Below are 23,158 nucleotides of genomic sequence, written 5' to 3' on the forward strand. Positions count from 1 at the left end.
ATCAGGGTAAATACCCTGTCATTAATAAGTTTGAGGCTTTTCTCCAGTTCTGATGACCTACAGAGAGACTCTGCCAGTCATTTGAGTCAGGCTATGGAGGGAAAATATCCCTAGTTAAGCCACTTTAATGTTGATGAGATAGGGGCAGAGAGAAGTGGTTAAATGCTTACTCCGTGACCTCTGGGAAAATCAGCAACAAAAACAAGATTAGGACCTCATGCCTCTATAACACATAATGCTGCAAAAGCAATGAGAATTTGATTTGCTTATACTAGTGTATTGGGTTTAAGTGGCAAGGTTTTGGTAGCAGGGGCAGTAGGGGTGGTCTCTGTGAGAAGAGTCCAGCAGCTGCCCCATGTTAGATAACGGCCAGTTTCATCTGGCTCCAAAGGGACCTGCTTCTGGCCAGAGCTGGGCCAATAAGCGATGCTGTTTGTGCCTCTGGGAGAGCAGATTTAAGGAAGGGAGAAAAAACTGCTGCAAAACAGCAGCTGGGAGAGTGATGAGTGAGAACCAGCCCTGCAGCCCCCAAGGTGAGTGCAGCAGGAGGGCAGGAGGTGCTCCAGACACGCAGCAGCAGTTCCCCTGCGGCCTGTGGAGAGGCCCCTGGTGGAGCAGGCTGTCCCCCTGCACCCATGGGTCCCACACGGAGCAGATCTCCACGCTGCAGCCCGTGGAGGAGGCCCCGGTGGAGCAGGTGGATGTGGCCTGGAGGAGGCTGCGGCCCATGGAGAGCCCCCGCAGGAGCAGGCCCCGGGCCGGAGCTGCAGCCCGTGGAGAGGAGCCCACGCAGGAGCAGGGGGTCTGGGGGGAGCTGCCGCCCGTGGGGGACCCGTGCTGGAGCAGTTTGCTCCTGGGGGATGGATGGACCCCGTGGTACGGAGCCGTGTGGGAGCAGTTCCTGAAGAGCTGCTGCCTGTGGGCAGCCCCCGCAGGCTCAGTTCGGGAAGGACGGCATCCCGTGGGAGGGAGCCCACGTGGAGCAGGGGCAGAGTGACCATGAAGGAGCGGCGGAGACAAGGTGCTATAGACTGACCACAGCCTGCATTCCCTGTTCCCCTGTGCTGCTCGGGGATAGGAGGTAGAAAAGGGTGGATGGGGGAAAGGTGGTTTTAGTTTTTCTTTGTTTTTCACTTCTCTAGCTTGTTAGTAATAGGTAATAAATTTCTCTAATCTCTCTAGGCTGAGTCTGTTTTGCCTGTGACAATAATTGTTGAGTGATCTCTCTGTGCTTGTCTCAACCCTTGAGCCCTTTGCATCATAATCTGTTCCCCTTTCCCTTTGAGGAGGTGGAGTGAGAGAGTGGTTGTGGTGGAGCTCAGCTGATTAAAACCACCACAGCTAGCAGTGGTAAAATAGGGAGAGAGTGAAGGGGATTTTCCTCTACAGGAAAGGAAGAAAGCCGTTCCTGAAACAAACCTATTATTCTTAAAAAAGACATTGTAAGACAAATAACCTCATCTAGATGTACAGGCAGAAACCAGTGCTGCATGTCAGCAATCATCAGTGGTGCTCACCGTGGCATATAAAGCTGAGTAGATGCTCAAAGCAGCATGTTTGGATGGAAAGGATCTCCTTGCCTTTTCAATCACCTCCACATCACCGGTGCAGATGTTGCCATTGTTTATGAACTGGTGGTGGGTGCGACAGTCGTTTCCAGTGTAGTTGGGTTTACACACAGTCAGGAAGTATGGAGCCAAGTTCCCAGTCACAACCTGGCCGGCATTTACAAATATGTCAGTAGCAAAAAGTCCAAACGCAAACACTCCTGTGAAGAAAGTTTAAAAATAAGTATTATTCAAAGAAGTTTAAAACAGTCTTGGTACCTGGAAGGAAGAAACATAATGAGAGATAAAGGACAAAACCCTGCTGTCATTACCTGGAAAAAGCCCCTGTTGACACCAGCAGAGCCCTGCATGGAATGTATCGCATGGAAGAGTGCATGCTCAACTATGGCAGGTGCTTAACTCAGTGTCTCCAGAAGGACTCAGAAAAAAGGCTGAAAGTGGTAAGTATATGCATAGGTACTTTTGTGATTCAAGCTCTGAACAGAACTGCGAGCTACAGGTTTCACTGCAAACCCTGCATCTGTACTACACCTGCAAAGTTTCAGCTCTGACAAGGGCTTGCAGCCTGCAATCAAGTGCCATGCACATGAGCTGTTAAGATGTTTATGAATTTTTACTAGATCTGAGCCAAAAATGTTAATATAATAGTTCTGAGCTACAAAAGAAAAATGTGAGGAGCAGTGTAGCGCTGAGACACAATTAACCTTACCTTAGCATATCACGTATCTTTTGGATTGTGACTATTCAGTATTCTGATGTTCTGATTAAGATTCTGATCCAGCAATATTTGCCAGGTCCTTTGGGATACATCCTCAATACTTCTGTCCGAAAGACCTTTCCATACAGTTGCAGTTCAGATTATGCCAGTGGGAGCACATATCCTCGTATGCTACAGCTGAAAGCATGCACTTGAACCCAGGAGCTTTTGCAAGGTTGTGGAGCATCCCTTGCTTGAAATTGCTGTTCTCACATCCTCCATTGACTCCCCATGAGCGTTATCAGTATCTGCTATGGCTGCTATGAACATATATGTGGATCTTTGCTTGCAAGTGTTCCCTATACACCAAAGGAACAGATGAGCAGGTTTGCAGTAATGCCAAACCCAAATGTTTCAAAAGACTAAATCATCTCAGTTTTCCTCCTACCCATCACTAAACTGGTCTCGAAATGCTGGGGGTCATATATTTTTGCCTCCTCTCTCCTATAGCTTTGTAGGCAAAAGTCATTTAAACTCTAACTGAACTGAGATTCCCATGTATTTAAGTACAACCAAAATTCGGATATCAACTTATCTTAGGAGAGCTGTAAGGGTTGCAGTATCTGTACTGCTTATCTGTACTGAGTTATAAAAGGAAAGAAAGATTTATTCTGAGAAACAAAAATATCAGGGAGTCAGGAATATAATGCAACTGAAAATGCCTTACATCAAATTAAGAAGAATCAAAGATAGTTCTGCAGATACTGTAACCCTCCATGTAGAAAACAAAAGCAGCAGGGCCATAACTGACAGAGTTTGGTCCTTTCAAACACGTAGGGCCTGTCTTTACAGAGGACAGTGACATGAAATAAAACCCTTAACTAGAAATGGATTAATTGTACACATGTGCAGTGGCACTTCCTAGCGCTGCTCGCTCACAGAGATGGTGTGACTGATACAGCTATGCTGCAGCACAAAACCACAGCTGGGCTATTAATGGAAAGTGCCCTTCTACTTGGGTATCAGCCTGGAGATGCTGCAGGAGTGTGAGGTGGTTTGTCCTCAGAACGCATCCACAAGGTCAGGAAGGAGTGTTACCACAGTGAAGGGGATTTTGAGGACTGAGTTTATTACCAAATCTCTGGGACATGAGTTAGAACTGAGCACTCAAGAAAAGGCACACCAAATCCATGGTGCTGCCTCAATGAACTGGTGTGTGATCATGGGTTTAAGGAGACGGTGGTGGTGAAGGAAGACACTAGCTTCCTCCCTTTTATCATGACTTGCTTTAAACAGTATTGTTTTGATGTGCTGTGCAAATCACGGGTAATGCAGTGAGGATTATTTCCCAGCCCTTTTCAATGCTTAGAGGAAATCCAAGAGCCAGACTCTTGTCTGGCCCATGGTCTTTATTGCAAAGTCAGTACAAGGCAAAAACTGAAGTATTTCAGAAAAAGTTCCCAGGCTTCATAAAGTTATTTCAATCTCTATGCAGTGCACAGGTACAAAGGCAGTCTGGTGTTTTGCTCTGAAAGAAAGAAATTTCAACTCCTCTATTTTCTCAATATTTGGAGGCACTGAAAGTGCTGGCCCAGAGTCAGTGCTGAGGGCTGCCACTGTCTGCAGAACAAGCCATGGTTGAACCCTTTATCATGTTCTCCATTGTGATGCATATAGATCACTGTAATTCCCCTCTTGCAGCTCTGCCAAAATGCACCTTATGAAAATTACAGCGATGTGCAGCAACAAATTCAGCTAGCAGGAATTTAACCCTTGCAGACTGATTACACATCACCTACTCTCTGGAGACTTTGAAACAGGGTTGGTTGTAATTGATTTAAAGGCTGTAACACCAGTGAGCCTTGGTAGCGGTGGAGTCCCCTGATGGGTTTTGTACCTCAGGAATCCATCTGTTCAGCTGATTTGGTCAATGACCTACAGCAGCTAAGTTAACTAACCAGAGCATGGGAATGCAGTGAGGTGACTGAAAGGTTTTTAGAGGCAGACAAGGCACTGCTGACAGGCTTCATGGGAAGGGTAGCTAGTCCTAACTCTTTACGGTTATACAGCTGAAGTTTGTGATATCATGCCACAGAGAGAATGTGAGAATTTGTACCTCTTGCACACTTTGATGCTAGATTTAATGGGAGGTGATACCATCCTGCTAAACAATGGCACTTTATTGCACTGCGCTCACTCTGGCCTAGAAAACCTGAGAGTGAACTTTAGGCCAGAACTTGACATATGCTGAAACAGGATGTACACAGCACTAGCCACATTCAAAGGAGACCTGTAAAAACACAGCCTGTACAGATGGTTGCTAGCACAAAGGATGGATACAGGCTAATTTAAGTTACACAAAGCCACTCCTTCCCCTCATCCACATGTATCACATAGTCTGGCTGCCGGAGATCTTAAGCAAGGAGCAGAAGGCGTACTATTTCTGATAAGGCAGCCTGACTTTTCTTCACTGTCCTGGCTCTCTGCTGTGCTTGTGTGTGTAAGGAGCTGCCAGAAAGAAGAGATTGAAAAGCAAACCAGTAAGCAGAGTGTAATTTGGAGAGACTCTAATTTAGACCATGGATCCAGGGTATACTTTACACCCGGCTACTCCCTTTAGCTACCCCAGATCCCAGGAGGAAGGAACTGAGGCTCAGATTTGAACCTCTCTTCACCTCCTGTGAGAAAGACCAAACAAAACAAACAACAACAAAAAAAAGGAATGACTTTTTCAAAAAAAGCTGAGGACAGACAAAATGAACCCTAAGTCTTTCTACCTCCATCTCACCTGACCTAAAACTTGACTTGGAGGAAGCATCTAAATCTTCATCAGCTTCAATTTTGAATGCTTCAGTTTTAATTTCTCCATTTACACACCCCATAAACTGCTGCCAAATTATCCTCCAAGCACGAACCCATCATTGTTGGGCTCTCACTGACACACCTCTCCAATGGTCTTTCTGGTACTAAACTCCCCACGTGGCTGTTCGTCAGTGTTACCATCTCCAGCTAAGTCTACTGCTTCTGCTAACAGAAATGCATGCCTTACAGAAGGGTCTAGCTCCCCTCCCTCACCATTAACCTTAGCACTAACTTGTTTTCTCCCGGCAACTCTTGCTCAAGCTCTTTCTTCTTCCAGCCTGAATCTCTCTGACATCAGTGACTGCAGCTGCCCGCTGACTCCATGGAAACTCTCACTATTACAGACATTTAAAATGTCACTGATTTGAAACAAAACAAATAAATAAACACACACAAAAAAACCATGGGAGTTGTAGACAAGCTGCTGAAAAGACATTGGGAAGAGAGAAGTGAGAAGCCAGTGGGTGGAAATGAGAATGAGGAGGCAGAAGCCTTTATTAGAGAAAAACCATGAAACCGTTAAGTAAAGTGACAAAAGAAACAATGCATTGAAGTGCTCGTGGGACATCAGAAGCTGTGCTCTTGGGTAACATATCGTCATGTCTTCCACAAAGTGCATTTATTTAGGCACGCCTCCCTCTCCCAGTGCCCAGACAATTGTCTGAGTTTGTCACACTCAACCTAATTTGCTGGGAAAACTTTCATATTATACATGCACACCCACATTCCCACAACCTCTTTCCCCTCTGATCTTCAGTCCATTTCTGTGGGTGTTCCTCTAATTGACCTGTGCAGCCAATTAAGCCATCCATTGTTAGTCCTGTGACCCAGACTCTGCTAAACCACCCTTTGTCATTATATCTTAAAGGGTGTTGTTAAAGGAGATCTGTATCATTTGCCATTTTACAGCTGGAGAGATGGGCATTGCAGAAAAATGTACTGCCTGTTGCTGTGGCATCAGAAACAGGCTCAAGAGCAAGCTGCTTCAGAGCACTTATAATCTGATCATGGGATTGGTTTTAATCTCCCCACAAAGCCCACTGCTCCAGCCATTTACCACCTCTTACGTCTACCTGCTTCACCTGTGAGTGTCCTACCTGGGTACTGTTTATTCAAGACATAAGAAGGAAGACATATGGTCTGAAAACACAAGAAGAAATTCAGTAGCCAGTGCAAAACCACTCCAGAGCCTTGAGCCTCCTCCCCACGGGTACCCATGACTTCTTCCTGCCTTGCTGCTTCATAACTATCAATTTTCATCTAGACAAGAGTCATCTCAGAGCCCGGTGTAAAAGGGAGCAGTAACGTTTGATTTGTCTGCAGCACAAAGACCTCTCATTGTGGAGGTTCTTCAGTGATAAGAAGTGAGACCTATGGTAGTTTAAGCCTCACCCAAACACAGCTTGAGCCCTCCTGAAAGGCAGCCAGTTAATTACAGAACGTGCATTGTTTCATTATGAAGGCAGACGGAAGGATAAGGTCAGGCAAACTATGTCCTGCAGCTGCACAGGGAATTGACATCAGAGCTCTGGGGTTTATCTATCCTATTACAATAAACTCAATGTGTGTGTAAATCTTGTAAACCTTTATTTGCTGAACTAAAGCCTTAATTTGCCGAAATAAAGCCTTAATTTCATTATTTAGCTGCCCACTGTGAGGTGCCCCCATGGTTTAAATTAAGCTGTCAGCAGAAGCTGATCCGTGCCATTCGTTAACTGCAAATTATGCAGCTCCAAAGTAAAAGCCACTGGTAACAAATTCACAAAGCACGTTGCATTTCTAACTATCTGGAGAGAGGCTACTTGCATGTTATCAGGGCTTTGCAGGTATACAACTTAATCACAGGGATTAGAAACCTAATATATTGAAATGCAACAAAATACACACTCCGATCACACTGCCAGACTGAGTCAGTGAGGTCTGAATCCATGATCCTGGGGGTGGTACAACTGCTGTATATAAACACACTAAATCCTTGACTAAGACCATTCTCAAAATAACACTAAAATAACGTATAAGCTCTGTTTTCAATACAAATGAGGAAGTGAAACATGCAAGCAAATGCAAGATGGCAAGATGTTAGCAGGGGTACCGACTGGGAAATTGCCACAAGAAAAGGTGAATAAAAATACAAAAAGCTGTGTGTATTCAAGCTGGGTGGCAGGGAGAAGAGGCAGAGGCCCAAGAAACAAGCTTCTCTTCCTCACTGGTTTTTCAAAGGTCCAATACAAAACATGTGAATTTTGGTAGCTTAAGTTCTTAATAAAACTCCTTTGAGGTATGGGGAGGGGAGGGAAGAATGATGATGGCACTAAAGAACAGCAGTGCAGCACCAATATTTTAGACAGAAAAAATTACTCCAAAGCAATTGCACACCTCTTGTTTGAACTGAAAATCTTTAAAATAAATGTCTGTGGAAGGAATATAAAAGATAAAGAGGAAGATGGAACAAATTGCAACATATATCAAAGTCTGATGTTTCCAAGCTAAGCCAGCTTTATTTCACTGATAAAGGAATTGATTTTCTAAATACAGGGAACACAGCAGATTTCACCTATCTGGGATGCAGTAAAGGACTTGATATACACTGAAGCAAGTTGAGAGACAGTTTTTTTGCCACCGACGGGAAAATGCACAGAATTTATGTTTGGGCCAGGAAGAAAGAAGAAATTTTGGTCCAGCTTTCTAAGGACAAAGAAGCAGGGAGGAATTTAAGACAAAGCTCAACATTCAAGGCCCCCACTAAACTCGCGAGGGGAGAACTCTAGAGACAGACAGCTGCTGAGGACTTGAGGAAACAAAGGGCAAATAAGTAGGAAGCACAGCAGGCAAGGTACAAAGATGAATGAAAAGAAACATGGGGCATTGTCAACATCCCAGAAAAGCTGTGGGATTTTGATTCTGACTAATTCTTTGCACCAGCACTAGAGTAAAAAAAAGTGACTTATTGTGAGGCATATGAAGAAAAAGCATGAGGAGAAAAAGCTCAAGTCCAGCAACCAAATCCAACACATCCCATAGTGATAATGCGACAAGCTTGATTACCTTTTACACTACCAAAAGTAGTCTGAAACTCTCTGCTTGTTCTGTGGAAAGCAAGAGTCCACTGTTCTTAAAGATTTATTTTTTTTTCACAGCATCTCTAGTTATGGAGTCAGGGAGGAACAAAAAGTCTCTTTGCCTTTCTAAAATTTGGAAATAACAATTCAAAGAAGCTCTCTGTGATGTGCCTTTCAGGGTCAGAAATTTGTGTTAATTTTTCCTGAGGCATAAACATCCAGACACACTGAATGGTATTTCTCAACCTTTTGAGTAATATTAACTGTGATGACATAAGAGATAAAGCATTATTCCACAGAGCTCTGTTGCTACTTTTTGGAGGTACTCATTGAAGGCTCTTGCTCACTAATCTGGGCCAAAAAGGGTTATCAGGTGTGGATATTCAAATGAATTTGTACCAAGACTAAACTGGTTTCCTTGCAACAAGCCAGTCCACTTGCTAGGATATCCTGGTAGAAAAACTATTTTATATTTCTGTAACTAATGGTCTTCATGTTTAGCAAGAGAAGACACATGCAATGAAATCCATGTATGAGCAACCTCCATATCCAGGTATCCTCCTTCTGGAGTGAGCAGCTGTGTGAAGATAACTTCCCTGATCTCTCAGCATGGGCTACAGCTGGTCAGTCCATTTCATGTTTTCAGATGTATTTGGAATTTCAATGAAATAAATGTGGTTATTTTTAGTTCCTTTTATAAATGATTTCAGACACTTTTCAGCAAGCTCTGCTTCTCTCATTTCACTACAGAGACAGGGAGGTTTCTGACAAAAACTTGCAATCAGTGGAGTTTAAAATGAGACCAACATTTTAAGCCATTTCTAATAAGGTTAACTTTCTTTTTCTCTGCAAGATAAATAAAACTGCAAAGCGAAGACTGATTTCTCTAGCAGGTTCATATCCTGCAAATCTCCAACAGTCCACAGTATCATCTTGCCTCCTCCACCAGAAGAAAAACTATAGCATGAATGCCTAAGAATAAAGATAATTAAAATGAAAGCAGGGCAGAAAAATATAATTATAAGAAAACATACAGAGCAAGTGCTTAGCCACCATGGTTTAAGCTCTTTTAGTGCTGACCCCGCAGGCGAGAGTATTTGATTAGGACTTTGCAAAACATGCTGAATGTGCTGCAACAGCCGAACAGCCCTGAGTGGCCCAGTGGACCTCAGTACCCTGCTTTTCTCTTAATGGCAGTTTACTATCCATCAATATATCCTAGAGGTTATCTGAAGTTCAAGGGTATTTTACTTTAATTACATTCCCTTGTCTTTTGTTTTAATGAGCAGCACACAGGACAGGCCTGGATAATGAACCACAGGTGGTTTGTGTCTCCATCCTCAGTGTGGGAGAGGGTGAAAAACCTATTTCACTTCCTAACCTCCATGCAAAAAGCAGGAGGCACAGAAAGAGGACAGGGAGAAAGAAAATCACAGTTCTTCATCCTTTGCAGCATGTATTTTTCACTGATGAAAACCTGAGCGCATGGAGTTTTTCAACTCCATGCTCTTTGCAAGGATCCCTGCCTGCAGCCATGGCTATGCTCCGTGGAAGCCATAGTCACACCAGCCCTTTTGTTTTTTTCACATATAAAGCTCAAAAATTCATTAATGACAAGGAAGATGTGATTCAGATATTTTCAGTGTTTTATTCAGCTGTTTCTTTTAACTCAGACTGTGAATTCAGACCCAGCTCTCTTAAAAGGGGTATACGTAAGGATGATTTACCTCTGTGAATACATAGGAAGGGAGGTGCACAGATAGCCTGTGAATAAAAACTCCTGGTCAGCGGAGAGTCATATTTACCACTGTTCTGTGCAGGCAGTGAGACAGTTCTCCCTATTTCTAAACACTCAGGGGTGCAGCTTGGGCGGCCTTAAATAGCTGTGAACTGGGAAGCCTTCAGAGAACAGTAAGATCCCTTGTCAGTGCCACAGCAGATATTCAGGCTGCGCTGCTGCTCCTGCTCCTAAAGAACCACAAGACAGTCCCTTTGGTGAGGTCTCCTGGGCATTTTTCCACTGATTAAGCTTTGTGAAAAGGGTCTAGAGGTCTTTAAGTACAATAGAAAACAAACTCCAAATGGTTTTGTGACTGAATTTTTTCCCTAGTTTCTCAGCAATTAACTCAAAAAAAATCTGTAACAAAAAAACTCAACACAAATACAATAAAAATAAGAATGTTATTTTAGTGGGCTCTGGGCTTTTTTATGCTGTGCTCAGCTGAACATTATGTGCCAGAGCTATAGATGTTAAAATTAGACCTAAATAAAAAAATGCCAAAGAGATGGGCTGCTGAGAACCGATTTGTGAGTAAAATGGGTAGCTTATACAGAATAGCAATGATGGAATTATTCATATAAGAATTTGATTGGCATAACCTTTCTTCAAGGGTGCAGAAGAAGCATTAAGCTCAGCAGAACAGGATATAAACCAAGTCCAGATAGCATGACATGGCACATTTCAAACATTACCTTGCAAATCCCGAGGGGGACTATCCCTGTAAGGTGGAAGATGCCTGCAAAGATTTCACAGCTCAATTAATTTTGTGCTGTAGATGATTAGGATCTTTTGTTCTGTTTTGGTGCAAACAGGGACTAAACTTGCAGTGCTAAAGATGCTTACCTATAAAACGTATTATTCTTCGAAGCAGTGGGTTCAGGTAACAGCACTCTCCAGTCAAAATAGTTTTCTCTTGAATAATTAGGTTTTCTCTGGTTGACTTTATGAAATACATGGATATCTCACCAATAAAAATCTGTCAGGAAAGAGAAAGAAACAGAAGGTTAAATAAGCAAACTTTAAAACGTATGAGTCAGGTTCCAGCCCACAGAATCTACTACACACCATAGCGTCTTTGGGACGCTGCACTTCCACAGTGAGGGTACACCGTTCAGTTGGGATGAACTGAGATAGACCCAGCTCCCAGCCAAGAAAAGGATCTGCTGTTCTTACACTCAGTGGAATGACACATCAAGTACGAGACCTCCTTATACTAACTTCTGGGATATAGGGAACAAACAGAGCTTTATCATTACCGTGTATCACAAAACCTCCTATTTTTACTGCAATTAACACAGAACTTGTCATGTCCTGGGATTAGCATTTAAAATTTACTGACAGGATAGTTTTCATGGATGGAAGGCTTCTGCCCATGGAGGGAAGTGGAAGCTAATGTTACAGACTTCTACCCCACCATTTTAGCAGCAAGCGTCGGCAACACTGGATGCTTTTTACAGCCTTCACAGCTTCTCAAAAATACACTTGTCTGAATCTGCCACAAAGGCAACAGAGCTCCTGCCAACTTTCAAAAGAAATTTAGATGAAGGATGTCCCTGAAGTGGAAACTTATCAGAAGTCACAAAACTTTTGAGGAGGTCGTTGAAAATTTTGGAGGTCATACGCTGTTGTTTGTACTAATGAAGTAAAAAGTGCCAGGACATGGAGGCAGGACTGGCAATCGCCCATGCTGTTAGGTTGTTAGTATGGTCCCTGCCATAGCCTGTCCCAGTCTCACAGTTTCTCTGAACATGCCTGGGCCAATTCCCACGAGGAAAGCTGGATGCAGCCACTGCTCTTTATGACAGTTTGGCCACTGATTTCACATGCTGGCCAGTCTGAAGACCAGAGGATGATTTCTGAACTGTTTTGTTTGCTAAATGTATGGTTTTATTTATTAAAACATCAAAATGTAAGTCTCCAGGGATTTACCAATCTTCATGTTAAATGTGTTTATGTAGTAAGTATTTAGTTTGCCATCAGAACATTCATTCTTTCCATGAAATATGATAGATGTTTCCCACAGGGGTAGGATCACTATTTCCTAAGTACTCAGAATTAATTTAACTCTGTTGCACAGAAGTCTATCTGCCCTAGCTAAAGCTGGACAGAATTTGATCATCGGCTTTAGCAGCAGTGATGGTCCACTCACAGCAGGCACTTCTGCAAATCTCACCTATCATGTTCTGTCAGCAGGCTTCAGAAAGTGAAACTGAAATTTTGAAAGACAGCATTTGTAATGAAAGTCTTTAGGAAAAAAAAAAAAAAAGCCAGCCCAAAGTGGAAGAAATGAACTTTTAAGAAGGGAGCACCCAAAGAAATTAATTTAACTACATTTATGATAAGACTAGATGAATCCATGATGTTAAGGAACGGCCAAAGAAATGCATTACAAAAGTGTGCGCATGCATGTGGTCAGATACAGAGTTAGCATAAACCTCAAGGAGCGAGCCCTAGTTTGCTTTGCTGTAATGGTATGTATGCTGTTTCAAGGGCAACAATTTATCCTTATTAAGCCAGATGAGCATCCTTATTGATTATTGACATTCAAGCCAAGTATGTTCAACCTTTTTATAATTCTAACCGCTGATGGCGAGAGATGTAGAGTTGTAAAATGTATGTCGATAATGGCATCTGTGGGTAGGAGCCGATGCATGGGAGCCACACTGAAATATTGCCTTTATCCTGTTTCACTCCATCTGCTCTTAACAGAATTGGCAAGCAGTTCAATAAGCTCAGCTCACTAACTATGGGGCTGGGAATTAAGAAACAGACCATCTGCACTAAAGCAGTTTAAAAGTGACACTCTGTTTCAAACCATTTATTATTTGAATTATGATAATGCTCAGAAGTTAGAGTTAATGCTTTGACTCTTTGTCTGCCTGGGGCTGTACATACACATTGAGAGAATTCATGCCCCGAGGAAATTCTAGTTTGTGAAGAAAATGAGTTAGTGGACTTGAAAAAAAACACAACACAAACTTCAAATAAGAGTTAGGTATAAAACATAGTAATAATCCTTCTTTAAGAATACATCATTTTTAATTTCCTTTGCACCAGAAGTTGACTGAGCATTTTCCAGCTTCAAATCCCACCTTTGTTTCCATGAACTTAGCTATCTGGCACACTCCTAGAGACCCTCATGTGGACAGATTAGTTCCACTTAAGATTCAGGAGTAAGTTTTGCCATGGAATAAATCTGTTCAATCTGTGATTTAAGCAACACTATCCCAGATTTCCTCTGACATAGCAAAATGTCACTTTTAAAGTGACCAGTCCCTTTGCTTCAATACAGACTTTAGATATATAGTAGTAACACTGTATTTGTGAGGTGACATAAGATGAGTCAATATAACTGGACTATTCTTGTGGTTCTACCTCTGATACTGAATTTAGTTGCCTGAATTAGAGGGTTTTGCTTCCTTGTATGCTTTATTTGGGCTCTAGAAAGTGGTTCAAGGCCAGGGCATGCTCTAAAAGCCCAAGGTGAGACTGGGCACTTAATTCTGATCTAGCTGTGCAAAACTGAATGTGGTCTGAATATTCTCTCAAAAAAGTGTTTATTTATTTATTTATTTTATTTATTTTTTTTTTCCTCCAGGCATTTCTCAAATTGAATAACTCCACTGATTTTCAAGATTTAAAATGCACGATTCTGCATGAGCAGTGTCCACATGCAGCCAAGTTGTCCAGCTGGCCTCCCAAAATCAATCACTGACACTGTTAAGTGCCTTAGCATCTGCCAGAACAGAATCAGCAACCCGGGAACGTGTACAATTCAGTCCTAAATCTGAAATCTAAATATAGATACACATATACAAGTGGAAAAAACAAAACAAAACAAAAAAACCAGCAAACTACTACTTTAATGTCAATTTGGGAAAACAATGCAAGGTTCATTAACTACTGCATCATAGTGGTTTAATTATATAGTAGAAATGGCAAGAAAATTGCATTGGAGGTTGGGTACTGAAAGCTCAGCTTATCCACAGTCTGAGGTGATGTATATAACAGGGAAACTAAGCAGTCATTTTTCCTCTGCTTATTTCAACACATCCGTTGAGAGAAAACTTCCTTCAGTTTCACATGCCTTCCTACTATTGGCAGTGTCTCCAAGTACCTGATCCTCAGCATTCAGCTTTTAAAAAATCCTCTGCTGTGTGTTTACTCATTTCCTGGCTCCTACTTAGCAAACAGCTGAATAAAATATTATCTCATATTCCTCACCAACAGCCTTTTGTCCATGACATAGTTGATCTTTTTTTCTAGCTGTAACCTGGAAAAGATAGTCCTCCAGCTTGTGAACTGACATCTTCAGACAGTGAAATATCACATCTCCCCGCTTCGAGTTCTCAGCACAATAGGAGCATGCTATCCTCCTTGCACTCCTGAAGAGTTTTTCATTTGTTAATTTGTTTAATTATCAGTTTAATCTATGTAACTATTGATTTTAAAAGGAAATGGGATTTTTATCTTTTCTTTTAATCTTTGTATCTTACAACACTTTCTGTTGTGCTCACAGTCTCTTGCCAAATGATTCTTTGCACAACTACACAACTACAGCTAGTTGCCAAGCCTCCCTCCATCCTATCTGAAAAGTCCTGGCAGTCAGGTGAAGTCCCTGGTGACTGGAAAAAGGGAAACATCACTCCCATTTTCAAAAAGGGTAGAAAGGAGGACTCAGGGAACTACAGACTGGTGAGCCTCACCGCTGTGCCTGTCACGACCATGAAACAGATCCTCTTGGAAGCAATGTCAAGGCACATGCAAGACAAGGAGTTGATCTGAGACATCCAGCATGGCTTCACCAAGGGGAAATCATGCCTGAGCAGTCTGGTGGCCTTTTGTGATGATGTGACTGCATCAGTTGGCAAGGAAAGACAAACAGATGCCATCTACCTGGTCTTCTGTAAGGCCTTTGACACGGTCCCACATGACATCCTGATCTCCAAATTGGAGAGATAAGGACTTAATGGCTGGATCATTCTGTAGATCAGGAGTTGGCTTGAAGATCACACCCAGAGTGGAGGTCAATTGGTCTATGTCCAAGTGGAGGCTGGTGATGAGTGTTGTACCTCAGTGTTCTCTCCTGGGACTGGGACTATTTAATGTCTTTATCAATGACATAGACAGTGGGATTAGGTGCACCCTCAGCAGGTTTGCAGATGACACCAAGCTGAGTGGTGCAGCTGATACAGTAGAAGAAAGGGATGCCATCCAGAAGAACCTGGACAAAGACAAGCTGGCAAAGTGGGCCAGTGAACCTAGTGAGATTCAGTAAGTCCAAGAGCAAGGTGCTGCACCAGCGTCGAGGCTATCTCAGACATGAGCATAGGGATTGATGTTCACCTCAATGAGAGCAGCCCTACAGAGAAGGACTTGGGGATTCTGGTGGACAAAAAGCTCGACATGAGCCAGCAGTGGGTGCCTGCAGCCCAGAAGGCCAACTGCGTCCTGGGCTGCATCAACAGAGGGGTGGCCAGCAGGGGAGGGAGGTGATTCTCCCCCTCTGCTCTGCCCTCACGAGACCCCACCTGAAGTGCTGCATTCAGGTGTGGGGCTCCCAGCACAAGAGGGATGTGGGGCTGTTAGAGTAGGCAGAGAGGAGGGCACAAAGATGGTCAGAGGGCTGGAGCACCTCTCAGCCTGGAGAAGAGAAGGCTCTGGGGAGACATCATCGCAGCCTTTCAGTACTTGAAGGGGTCTTATAAAAAAGACAGAGAACAACTTTTTCCTCAATCGGATAATGACAGGACAAGGGGGAATGGTTTTAAACTAAAAGAGGGGAGATTTAGATTAGATGTGATGAGGAAATTCTTCACTCAGAGGGTGGTGAGGCACTGGAACAGGTTGCCCAGAGAGGCTGTGGATGCCCTATCCGTGGAGGTGTTCAAGACCAGGTTAGATGAGACCCTGAGCAACCTAATCTAGTTTGTGGCACCACTGCCTATGGCAGGGGGGTTGGAACTAGATGGTCTTTGAGGTCCCTTCCAGCCTGAGCCATTCTATGATTCTGTGATACACTTTATAACTAGATTAGGGGTAAACATCAAGAAGAGCTGTTTCTATAAACTGTCCATAAATGGATGTGGGATACAACCATGAGGTGGTTTCAGAAGAGTGGCATCCTAGAGCAACCCTCCTGCAGGAACTATGCTGTGGGGTGAGGGTGGGGAGCCTTGAGGAGATGTATTTAATTTGGGAAATTAATTACTTGATGGTGCAGTTGGGACAGACAAGGATGGGATCAAGATTTAAGACTTATGTTCCTTTCGTTTCTCCCATTCAGTACATTAGCCTTGTACCTCACTTCAAATAAGTCTTCTAGTAAAGGTGAGGGCTCCATCCCTACCCTGAAGTTGTGTGACAGGGGCTATGCAGTTTTCATTTCAGCTGCAGTTCCACACAGACACAGGCGGAGGAGCATGAGCCAGGGCACACACACGAGACACGGTGAGCAGAGTTGTGCCTGCAGACTGGGGCTGCTTCTGTGAAACGACAACCTTTTGCTGCTTCCCATAAAAATCGTACAGCTAATGGCAATTCTGATCACAGCAAGCAGAAGCGGGTCCCATATTAGGAAGAATTATTTGAAGTACAGACAGGACCTGTGTTTTCTAAGCACAAAGTTTACATCATTCTGATTTCCAGGAGTTTTAAAATCTCACAGCTTGTTTGTTTTAACAACATTAACAGCAGAGTCAATCACTGTTAACACCATTTAATACATGAAAACCACATCCAGAGACATGCTATTACACACAAATATCTCTGTCAGCAAGCAAAGCTGTACTCGGCTCTCAGGACATCATCACTCTCATCTCTGGGCTGGCTTCAGCAAGCTGCATGACATTTCCTGAATCATCTATAAGAATGTGTGTGCCTGCATTTTTAATGTCACAAATAGAAAGAAAGTAATTAATCAAATCCACAGCATTCAAACAGCAGCCGAGGGGAGGAGCAGATATGCAAAAGGCACTGGCTGGGAGACAAACTATGTGCAGAGCACTCAAAAGTGGAGAAAACAAGCAGCTGTGGGTTATGGGGACCCCAATCAGCAATTTTTAGAATGACTCCACACAGCTCTCTAAGGGAAATGCGTGCCTGTCCACTGAAAGGTGACCTTTGCAAAGTGCTCCAGCAGGCGTTTCATCAGCACTGCCCTGCGTTGGGCCCAAAGCAATTCTGCCCCTTTGCACTGTGGTGTATCTCAGGACTGCATCAGCACAGTCGCTGGTCAGTAGAGACACTCCCCAAGTGCTGCATGGAAGCTCTTCCTCCACTCCTCTGCCATCAGTTAAGCAGCAGAACATTTACACAAGCACCATAAACCGTAAAGGCTCAGGATCACACAGGGATTTAGCTGAGAAGGAGTGCCAGAGGTCTCCAGTCCAAGCCTTACTCATAGCAGAGCCAGCACTGAGCAGGGCCTTGAGCAGTCAGTTTTCTAATGTCTTTGAGAATGGAGATCCCACAGCCTGTAGGGGGGCACTGTTTCAGTGCCTGACTACTGTCAGCATAGAAAGATTTTTCCCTAATAATCACAGTTTCTCTTCCTGCAGCTTGAGTCCATTGCAGCGCTGCCTCTCGTCCTTCAGTCTGGTGGCATCTTTGTAGGCCCCCACTAAGAACATGGCTCAGATCAGCTCTCACTTCGTGTTTCTAATTCCTTAATTCCTTTGATCTCCCTCACATTTAGCCACAGGACTTGTGGGTTATTGATCTGCCAACCTTCCTGCTGCCTACAGAGCTACATATTGATGCGGCACATCGGATACTTCATAGTCAAGCCTGCGCAGCAAATGGTAAGCAGCATTCATGCTGAGAAAGACACCTAGGGCAGCGAGCAGTCACAGAAGCAGTCACAGCCTTAGCACCCTCTCCTGAAACAGCATTTCTACTGTCTGTGGCAGGACCCTGGCCCAATCCTGCCTAGGGGGGCACAGTTTTTCCCTAATAATACCAGCACTGCTGCTGCTAATGAGGACCAGGGATCAGCCAAGAGTTTTCTCAGATGCTCTCTCAGCTTAAATCTGTGAATCTGTGTTCAGTTCATTATTACCTCATTCTTTTTTTTTTTGTTGTTCAATGAAAGCAACATCAAATAACAAAAGCAACATCAATTAACAGTTTTTAAAAAGTTATTTTGCAATAAAAATAAATTTGTTCCTTTCATTCCCCCAAAGTCGATAGGACCGAAGGCCACAATTTGGATCCTGGTCTGCCCACAAAACACAACTGTTCAAAAAAGCAATTTGCTGTGGGAAAACTGCCTAAAATTAATAGATTCTGAAACTTCGATATAATCAAGAGAAGAAATTTCCCACAGCTCTGCGGTATTCCTCAGAAACTGACACATTGTGAGACCATTACCGAGTCCTGCGAGACACTGGCGGCAGAAGTGCCTGCAAGTGCTAGAACAAACAAGGTGTAATTATTACTTTCCAGAATGGTGTATAAATGCAAGGATATAAACTTTCACCCAGAGTAATGGGCACCCTGGCCTGACTCCTACATATCCCAGCTTGCCAATGACAGTACTGAAAAAGAGAATGACAAGCCACGGCTCATGGATGACACCTGCCCAGCCGTGAGGCTCTTTCTTCAGCCCAGCCCTGAGCAACCTCAGCTTTGCAACCCGACAGCAAGAAGAAGGAGCAGCAAATGCCCTCAAATGGAGTCCTCCCTCTGCAGCTAAGCAGAAAGGGAGGTCAGCCCTGAAAGATGGGACGACACGAGCATGGTGCTGTACACCCTAAAAGAGGGACGTGCCCTCCTTAGGCATGAGGGATGCTCCAGGCACCAACAGAGCCCCCCGCTCCCCACTGCTGCCCAGCCTGCCTGCCTAGCACAGGGGAGTCTTGTTATTTCTGCCTGAAAAAGCCAGGAAGTGCTGCTGCAAGAGGGCTCTGAGCAGCAGTGGCTGCTCCCGGTTTTCACAGCATCTGCTGCTGAGCAGCCACAGGGGACTCAGCCAACACAGCATGAAATTCCCTGGCTTCCTTTCTAGAAATAAAACACAGGAATAATGCACCAAAGACAAGGAAGGGAACTGGTGGTAAGAACAGGAAAAACATCTAAAATAATAATGTTTTTAAAATTTGGGAGGTAAGCATAAACTCTTGAGAAAAGTTGGAAGAGTTTCCTCCTGCTTCAGATCAGTTTGATCAACACTAATTCATCTTCTAATTAATAACTGGACCACTGTTTGGCTTGACTGATTCTGAAAACACTATCTTAAAACAAATACTCCTTTGCAGAACTAAATTGCACCAGACAATTAAAAGCTACGTGTAGGCTGCCACTTCCCTCCTGGAAAAAGAAAGAAAGAAACTAAAGATTGCATGAAAACAGCAGAGGTGCTTTCCATTCTACTTTAAGAAAACGAAAAATGGTGCCCTTGAAGCTTTCTGCTGCTGTTCTGTATTCATTTCAGTGGGCTGCCTTCATTCCTAAGCCTCTCTGCTTCTCTCAAGTGGCCAGACAAATCACACTGGATGGAGCAGTGCAAGAAGCAGCACTGAACTCTGGAATGATTGTTTAGTACCAGCAGGGGAACTGCCTGATTTGTACTAACCACGTAACAGGGAAAAGCAAGCCTTGAGGGACACTAATGGATGTGGTTGAGTTGTGCCAAAATATTTTTAAGGAAATGGCTTGAAAATGTAGTGTTTGTGCAAAACAACTTTTTCCAATTGAAACATTATTTTAATAAAATTCTCATATTGGCAAAAATCAAAGAATTATTATTTCTGCTACAAATTGGAATTATTGTACCTCCCACCATCCCTATTTTGGAACTGATGATGCACTGGAATATTACACTTTTTCTCAGGCTCTGCGAAACATGTTGCTGCTGGACAGACAACTTTTAAATTCACCAGACTTGTGATCATGGGACTCAGGGTCCCCTTTCAAGCTGCTTTTAATATTTACATTTCCGATCATCAGGAAGCCAGCCGAGTGAAGTGTCTATGCTATGGTTATCTCCAGAAAAGGGTTTGCAGCCTAAGACCTCCTACTCTGAAAAAAAAAAAATATTTTCTTGCTAGCTTCACCCTTCCTGAAGTACTTACAATCACCAAAAGAGGGGCTGTCCACCGAACGATCTGTAATGCAGAAGTCAGCTGTTTGAATGTGTTGCTGTAGGCCACCCCAATGCCAAGACAAAAGCAGTTTTCTGTCATTTAGGAACTTGTGATCCTTTGAAACTGGCTGAGGCAAAGGCCAAAGTTCTGTGCTATTCTCACAAGGCCATGGAGGTGAACATGCTCCTTCTCACTCCCTTTTCCTTGTCCGCACAGACTGGCTGGCCACTACCTCACCCAAGTACTTGACATGACAGTCAAGCGACTGCCAGGGACACCTGGGTTGCCCTGCCTCGAGAAGAGGAGGCTGGGAGGCGGCCTCATTGCTCCCTGCAGCTCCTGAGGAGGGGAAGGGCAGAGAGAGGTGCCGGCGTCTGCTCCCTGGTCACCCATGGCAGGAAACAAGGGAGGGCACAGAGCTGGGCCGGGAGAGGCTCAGGCTGGGCATTAGGGAAGATTTCTTCACCGTGAGGGTGGTCAGACACTGGAACAGGCTCACTGGAAAGGTGGTTGGTACCCCAAGCCTGTCAGTGTTCAAGAGGTTTTGGGACAATGCCCTCAGTAACATGCTTTAACTGTTGGTAGTCCTGAAGTGGTGAGGCAGCTGGACTCAATGGTCTCTGCAGGGCCCTTCCAAGTGACCTGTTCTGTTCTATTCTGTTCCAATCCATTCCACTTTACCATTAGGCAGGGTAGGAATGCAAATGAAGGAATTCCTATACCCATCTTATCATGTAAGCAGGACAGCTGGAAGCAGCAGTTTTCCAATAACCAACCTTCAATGTCAGCACAACTGAAATCTGCCTGCAAGAAGGTCAAAGTCTCTGAAGAAAAAAATAGGTATTAGAAACAACTGGTATAAGACACGTACAGTTTCACCTTCGTCTCATGAAGCTCTTTGTGTCACCAGAATATACTGATAACTACAACTTGTAGTTAAACAAAACTAAAACAGACATGATTGTGATAATCCCATTTTTCTACCAATGCTGACAGCATAATTTACTACTTGAGTTTGACTGGATGGATGGATGGATGGATGGATGGATGGATGGATGGATGGATGGATGAGGGGAGAGCAGTAGATGTTGTCTACCTTGACTTAAGCAAGGCTTTTGACACTGTCTCCCATAACATCCTCCTGGGCAAGCTCCAGAAGTGTGGGATCCAGTGTGGACAGGGGGATGGATCGAGAACTGGCTGGGTGGCAGAGCTCAGAGGGTTGTGCTCAACAGTGCTGAGTCTAGTTGGAGGCCTGTTGTTAGTGGTGTCCCACAGGGGTCACTACTGGGTCCAGTCCTGTTCAACGTATTCATCAACGACCTGGATGAAGGAACAGACTGCACCCTCAGCAAGTTTGCGGATGATACAAAGCTTTCCGGCGTGGCTGACACACCTGAGGCCTGTGTGGCCATTCAGAGGGACCTGGACAGGCTGGAGAGTTGGGCGGAGAGGAACCTGAGGTTCAACAAGTGCAAGTGCAGGGTCCTGCACTTGGGGAGGAACCACCCCAGGCACCAGTACATGTTGGGGGCTGACCTGCTGAAGAGCAGCTCTGCGGAAAGTGACCTGGGGTCATTGCGGACAACAAGTTAACCATGAGCCAGCAGTGCACTGTTGTGGTCAAGAAGGCCAATGGGATCCTAGCCTGCATCAGGAGGAGTGTGGACAGCAGGTCCAGAGAGGTGATCCTCCCCCTCTACTCAGCCCTGGTGAGGCCGCACCTGGAGCATTGTGTGCAGTCCTGGGCTCTCCAGTACAAGAGGGATGTAGATCTTCTAGAGAAGGCCCAGCGCAGAGCCACAAAGATGATTAAGGGATTGGAGCATCTGTCCTGTGAGGAAAGACTAAGCGAGCTGGGCCTGTTTAGCCTAAAGAAGAGGAGATTGAGAGGGGATCTTACCAACCTCTAAAAAAACCTGAGGGGACAATGTAAAGTGGATGGGGCCAAACTCTTCTCAGTGGTGGCCAGTGAGAGGACAAGGGGTAATGGGTATAAATTAAACCACAGGAGGCTTCATCGCCATATGAGGAAGAACTTCTTTATGGTTTGGGTGACAGAGCACTGGAACAGGCTGCCCAGAGAGGTTGTGAGGTATCTCCTTCTTTGGAGATATTCAAAACCCACCTGGATGCCATCCTCTGTAACATGCTCTAGGTGACCCTGCTTGAGCAGGGGGATTGGACTAGATGATCTCTGGAGGTCCCTTCCAACCTCAACCATTCCGTGATTCTGTGAACATGCATGTTTCAGAGGATAAACCACTAAATATGAAATAAAATGGCCAGTTGTTTCTTTACAAATAAAAAAAAGCTTGCCCTTCCTTTATGTATTACTTATCACTAAAATGATCATTTCCCTACTGCTTTGCAGCAAAGACGCTAATACTGCCACACTCAAAGAATTAAAAATGAATAAGGCAGATGAAAGCATTTGACCTGTTCTCAGTGGAACATTTGGGAGAAAAATGCTTTTCACAGAATGGAGTCAGGCATACATGATTTTAATTTATTTAACAGTATCATCATGAGATTCAGGCATCTCCCCTTGCAAGAAACTCTCATTATCAGAGACTAAAAGGTTATCAACAGGAGCAATAAAAGACTTTTGTAATTCTTAGGTATGATGATTAACTACCCAACCCAGCATAGCAAAAAAACAGGCTGGTCTCATTTATTTTGCTGCTACAGTACAGGGAAATGCACATACCATATTACCAAACAACAACAGCACTTCTGAAATGTATTCTCAGGGAAAAAATAAAACACATACACTCATTTTCCCCACGGCCACTGTCACAACCAAATGACTGAGACATGGGGATATTGCAATACATTAATGAAGATGCTCCCTTTTGGCTTTCAAACATTATAACACCTCATAGCTACGCTAAAATCAGGGCTTGGAACCCAGTTCAGAGCTGTGTACACAGAACTGCACTTAAACATTGCTCTTGACTAATCAGAGCAAGCTTGTACAGACTACTAGAGTACTTTCCATAGCTCCAGAAAAAACTGTTAAGTAGAACCACGAGCTCTTCCCAGCTACTGCTGGGCTCCTCCCCTTCTCCCTAGAAATAATCACTCTCCTCCTGCCATGAGGTGTC

At 44.0% G+C, this 23,158-nt stretch overlaps 1 protein-coding gene across 7 annotated transcripts in view; it reads right to left on the reverse strand.

The window, feature by feature from the left end:
• PLPPR1 (phospholipid phosphatase related 1) overlaps positions 1–23,158 on the reverse strand; it is a 135,977-nt gene that overhangs the window by 10,757 nt on the left and 102,062 nt on the right. For all 7 annotated transcript variants that reach the window (XM_083818580.1, XM_083818576.1, XM_083818582.1 and 4 more), the window contains 2 exons: positions 10,810–10,942; positions 1,518–1,768 (listed from right to left, as the gene is read on the reverse strand). In XM_083818580.1, coding sequence (XP_083674706.1) covers positions 1,518–1,768; positions 10,810–10,942 — 384 coding nt within the window. The remainder of the gene's footprint in view (positions 1–1,517; positions 1,769–10,809; positions 10,943–23,158) is intronic.

Source organism: Anser anser, assembly GCF_964211835.1.
Source record: "Anser anser genome assembly, chromosome: Z".
Classification (NCBI taxonomy): domain Eukaryota; kingdom Metazoa; phylum Chordata; class Aves; order Anseriformes; family Anatidae; genus Anser; species Anser anser.